Source organism: Montipora foliosa, chromosome 4, assembly GCF_036669935.1.
Source record: "Montipora foliosa isolate CH-2021 chromosome 4, ASM3666993v2, whole genome shotgun sequence".
NCBI classification, from domain to species: Eukaryota; Metazoa; Cnidaria; class Anthozoa; order Scleractinia; family Acroporidae; genus Montipora; species Montipora foliosa.
In genome coordinates, this window is record NC_090872.1 from 48,617,743 (window position 1) to 48,622,742 (window position 5,000).

The window sequence follows — 5,000 nt, forward strand, 5'->3', positions numbered from 1 at the left end:
CATTGTGTGTATTCCAGAGTTACAGATATCACGCTTACTGATACTCAGCCAGCTCAGGAGAGCTTTCTTGCAATACCACGAAGTTTATTTCCAGTAGTGAAGGTCTACATTGAAGACCTCCTTAACCGACGGTTCATCAGGAAATCTAAGTCACCTTTCTCGAGTAGCTTCGAGTAGTGTTGTTTGTGTACGTAAAAAGGATGGTGGGATGAGACTTTCCATCGATTTCGGGGAGTTGAACAAGAAAACAGTTCCAGATCCCGGTATACGAATGATTCCGAGTAACGTGTTCAGCTGTTCAAGTAAATGAGTTAACTCCTAATTCTAAATGCGACCGGTCGAACGAAAATTTCTTAGCAATAAAGGAAAAGAAAAGACAAAAAGAAAAAGAAGTAATATTTATTACGGGAGCGCTGATTGACAAAGGTAATTCTTCTAGTAAGTAATCTTTAAAATGAATGCTGAATTCCAGTCCTCTAATTATGCGCCATGAACCGAAAAAAGAGCTTCAATAGTCCGCACTACCACGAGTTTTCTTAACTTCCAATTAGGAAATAAAAACAGACAGCAAAAACCGAGGATTAGAGGAGTAACTTTGCAGCACTTGAAACCAAGATGATCTGAAAATTGGCGAAACTCGTGTTCATTGAAAAGGTGCGCAGTGTTCATTGAAAAGGTGCGCAGAGGACTAGTCGGGCGACAAGTCTACTTTAGCGCGCGACTCGAGCTAACTGGGCATATACGGACATGGATCGTGTCTTGACTTCTAAACTCGTATGGGTATATCTGTTTCGCAAACGGATATAAAATGGTGGACTTGAAAATAGTCTACGGGAACCAATACTAATTGAATATGGAACATTTTCACAAAGAAAGCTTAAATTGACTCAAATCCACTGTGTAAAATGGCGTGGTACCGATATATCGCAAACGGAAGAAAACATTTTCCGTTTTCGAACCGATTTCGTTTAAAGGTGCGGAACATGCGTAGGTTGCGTGACACGTGATAATTTGCATGCCAAAGTCGTCTCGCCCTGAACCCAAAGTCACGCAACGTTATCTATTATTAACAGTTCCTTGTCAATTTTCAACACTATCCACACATATCAGGAAAATAAACGCAGTTTAAGCATTTCATAGCGCATAAAAGGATTAAAAGAAGTTTCAAAAGTGTGAAAGGAGACCGAATCATCTTTCTGGTCATCGTGATTCACAACTCGAAAGTTGTTTCGATCGACAAAAGTCGATTCGATCGAAGACAAGAGTCAGTTCGATCGAAGACTGTAACTATGGCTTAAGTGTATTGAACTTACTATTTATCAAATCTGTTTAAAAATATGTCCTGACTTGTGTGGAAAAGATTTGCAACGATGAGAAGCTATGATAATACGTTCCACGGATTCTGTTCCAAGCGCAAGTGTTTTCAACAGCGTTTAATCTCTTTTCGCTCGGTTCTGATTGAAAGTGACAATACTTGTTCGTTTCATCATGGTAATAAATTCTTAAACCCCGTGTTTCAGTGTACGCACGTTATAGCGAATAGCTCATTGAGCATTGCCGATCAGGAACGCCGAGAACGAAACGCCGACAACAAAGGAAATCAATTGAACACTGCATTTCCGCGTCGCAATCATTACACAGCACAAGAACTTTTATTATTATCTATACGCTTGCAAAACTGTAGTTTCTATAAACATTTACTCTTCGATGGAACTGACTCTTGTCTTCGATGGAACTGACTTTTGGTTTCGATCAAAACGAACTTCGATCGAAACGACCTTCGATAGAACTGACTTGCTACCGAATGAAATTATTCTCTTGAAGGAATTACGGTCACGTCGCCCACAAGTTAACTCGCCCACAGGTTAACTCGCCTACACCAAAGTTAACTCGCCTACACGTTCGAAGTTAATTCGCCTACACATGAAGTTAACTCGCCTACACATTCGAAGTTACTGTTGATGTTATAAGATAAAGCAAAAACAAGAAGTTTACATGACAACTAATTATCAGGCACAAAAAAGAACCATCGATCGCATATCCGATTTCACATCATTCTTTACCAGTTCACTTTTGACTGCGCGGCCGGAATGCGCGGCCAGATGGTTTTCGTCGATTCGCAAGTATTGCTTATGGTCGTAAAGTATATTAACGTCCAAACTAGAGAATTTCATGCCAAATTGTATGAAAGGGTAGGATACCATTTAAGAAATCTTTAAAGTAAAAAGGTAAGTAATTTCTTTACGTGAAAGAGGCCGCAAACATTATATGACAAATGTTTCGAGAGTAAAATCCGCCATTTTGAAGGATAATGTTATGTGATATTGTTACCGAGTCTATTGCTCCCAGTTCGTTTGGAGTGGTCATAGAGTTCTGATAAGAACTGTCTGGTTAGTTTTGCAAGACCGGTTTCGGAAACTTATTCATTATGTAGAACATCATAATAAGCCACAGATTAAAACAACATTGTCTTCACTCGTATGTGTTTTTATTTAGTAGACATATATGTTTCCTTAGTTTGTTTTACATAAGTTCTTAAGCTTTATATTAAAGTTTGCATGCATTGTACATGCACGACAACCTGTGTTTAACCTAACTTCCTAGCCTAGCTAAATCACATTGTAAGGTGCCAAGAATTTAGGAAATAACCTACATTTGTAAACTTCTATGAAACTAGAAAAACACTTCATTTTAGACAGTTAAATGATGAGTTTTTTGGCTAGCCTCTGTTCCTTTTTATACGCTGGTTAGGATCAAAAACTAAAATCCATTGTCTAGTAGCTTTCAGATTGGTCAGTTTAGTAATAATGGGCAAATCACTTGTTTGGACACGCGTCTATTCATACCCTTCATATAATAAATGCTAATTTCAGTTTCATAGTCTATTGAAATTTAAAAGGTGTGATTTTTTCCCTTCCATTCAGAGGCCCATGGGAGGGTGGAGGAGGATCAAAGAGAGTTCGATGAATGCATACCGGGATTGATCCAAATGACCGACAATGAAGGTGGATCTTTAAGCATACCGGGATTCGTATACTGATAATCAAAATCTGTTGAAAAGACAATCGAACACTAAATCTGAAAACGGATTTTGTCGCAGATTAAAAAATTGGAAATCCATGTCGGGTAAGGATTTCAATTAACAAAATCCGTCGTGAAATCCGTTTTCAGATTTTGTGTTCGATTGGAAATCCGAAGATCCGGATTTTAAGATCTAAATCAGGATTTCCCAATTGAACGCACGAACGTTTGAGTAACAGTGTCATTTTGCCACGCATCTTGCATACATTTTCATGTCTCGCGCCTTGATACATACAGTGGAATGTCATGAACCAGCCTGCGGGTCTCTTCCCAATCGCCGCGCGATAATGTCAGTCGATGAAACAACAAACACGACAACTCATTTCTTTCAAGTTTAATATGATACAACCAACTAACAATGTAAGTATACACAACTTTCTTACCTTTTTACTTTTTGATATTTCTTAAATGGTATCCTACCCTTTCATACAATTTGGCATGAAATTCTTGCGAATCGACGAAAACCATCCGGCCGCGCAGTCAAAAGTGAACTGGTAAAGAATTATGTGAAATTAAATGCCGCTGACAGACGAAAACTCAAATCGGATATCCGATCGATGGTTTGTTTTTCTGCCTCATATTGTCGAGTAAACTTCTTGTTTTTGCTTTATCTTATAACATCAACAGTAACTTCGAATGTGTAGGCGAGTTAACTTTATGTGTAGGCGAATTAAGGTCAAACGTGTAGGCGAGTTAACTTCGATGTAGGCGAGTTAACCTGTAGGCGAGTTAACTTGTGGGCGACGGGATCGGTTACCTCTGTATGCAAGCTCTCAAAATTGTCTAGCAGCACAATCGTATAACTTAATTCTCGGAACTAGAACAAATGATAAAATAATAAGGCTTAGCGAAGTGATTTATGACAGGCAGTTTGCGTGGACCACAACGTCAGAAATTGTTGTGAATTTCAGACAAGCCAATCGAACAAATTCTACGTTTACATACAATGATTAACTTACGAAACCAAACAACAGGATTAACTTACCCACGCTGTGGTCATAAAGTTCCAAAACCATCGAAATAAGAACACACAATGACAGTCTCGTCAAAGTCATCCTGTATGATTCGTGGCAATCGTTCAAAAATGGCGGAGGCTGAAAGAACTCATCTTTGTGTTCATCAGTGACCTAACGATTTCAGAATTCGTAAGGCGTGACTTGAATTTTTTTTTGAATGCCTTTTTTTTTTTTCACCAAATTAATGAAAAGCACAATTAAAGGATTAGTTCCTCGATCTCATTGAAAAGGAAGGAATATATTTCAAAAGGTCAGGGTGAGTCTCTAAGACTTTGTGATAAAGAAGACGAGTTACATTTATTTGATTGGAATTTACAGATGGAGAAGGTACTTTCGTCAACAGAGACTATTAGATCGTAGTTAATATAAAGGTTAGGTTTCTTGGATCTATTTCTTGCAGAACGCAAGTAACAATAATAATTAACAGGTGGGTCTTGCTTAATAATACTGTAATTCTCAATGAATACAATCTGTTAGAAACAATATTTGAAAAAATCGACTCGTATAGAGGGTTTTCACATGAAGTAACGGCGGCTATGTTGGTGTTCCAAAGCAAAGAAATGGCGGTCATGATGGTGTACCAATATGGCTGCTGGTCTCGTAAGTGAAAACGCTGTAACATCAAGGCCGTCGATTTCTCACTTAACCGTGTTGCGTGGAAAATCGACGTCGCAAGTTGTCTTGTGTAACACGACCTTTCAATAATTTATTGTAACATCAGGAAATGTCGCTTCCGTGGATGTTGTTGAGTGTTATCATGGGCAACCCCAAAACAAGGAATCCGGAATCCGGAATCACAGGTCATTGTTTTACCAATACAAAGAGTAAAAACTATCCTAAACATTCACAAAAGCTAACCTTAGGCCTAAAAACGTTTGTTTAGGCCTAATTAGGCCTAAGGTT

General features: G+C 38.4%; 2 protein-coding genes across 2 annotated transcripts in view; one reads left to right on the forward strand and one right to left on the reverse strand.

The window, feature by feature from the left end:
* Positions 1-4,246, reverse strand: part of LOC138000896 (ATP-dependent DNA helicase RecQ-like) — a 53,780-nt gene extending 49,534 nt beyond the window's left edge. Inside the window, exon 1 of the mRNA XM_068847567.1 lies at positions 4,067-4,246. Coding sequence (XP_068703668.1) covers positions 4,067-4,136 — 70 coding nt within the window. The 5' untranslated portion in view covers positions 4,137-4,246. The remainder of the gene's footprint in view (positions 1-4,066) is intronic.
* Positions 4,247-4,326: 80 nt separating this feature from the next.
* The window catches only part of LOC138000898 (uncharacterized), a 15,824-nt gene continuing 15,150 nt past the window's right edge, over positions 4,327-5,000 (forward strand). The window contains exon 1 of the mRNA XM_068847568.1: positions 4,327-4,353. The gene's annotated coding sequence lies outside the window, so the exon portion shown is untranslated. The remainder of the gene's footprint in view (positions 4,354-5,000) is intronic.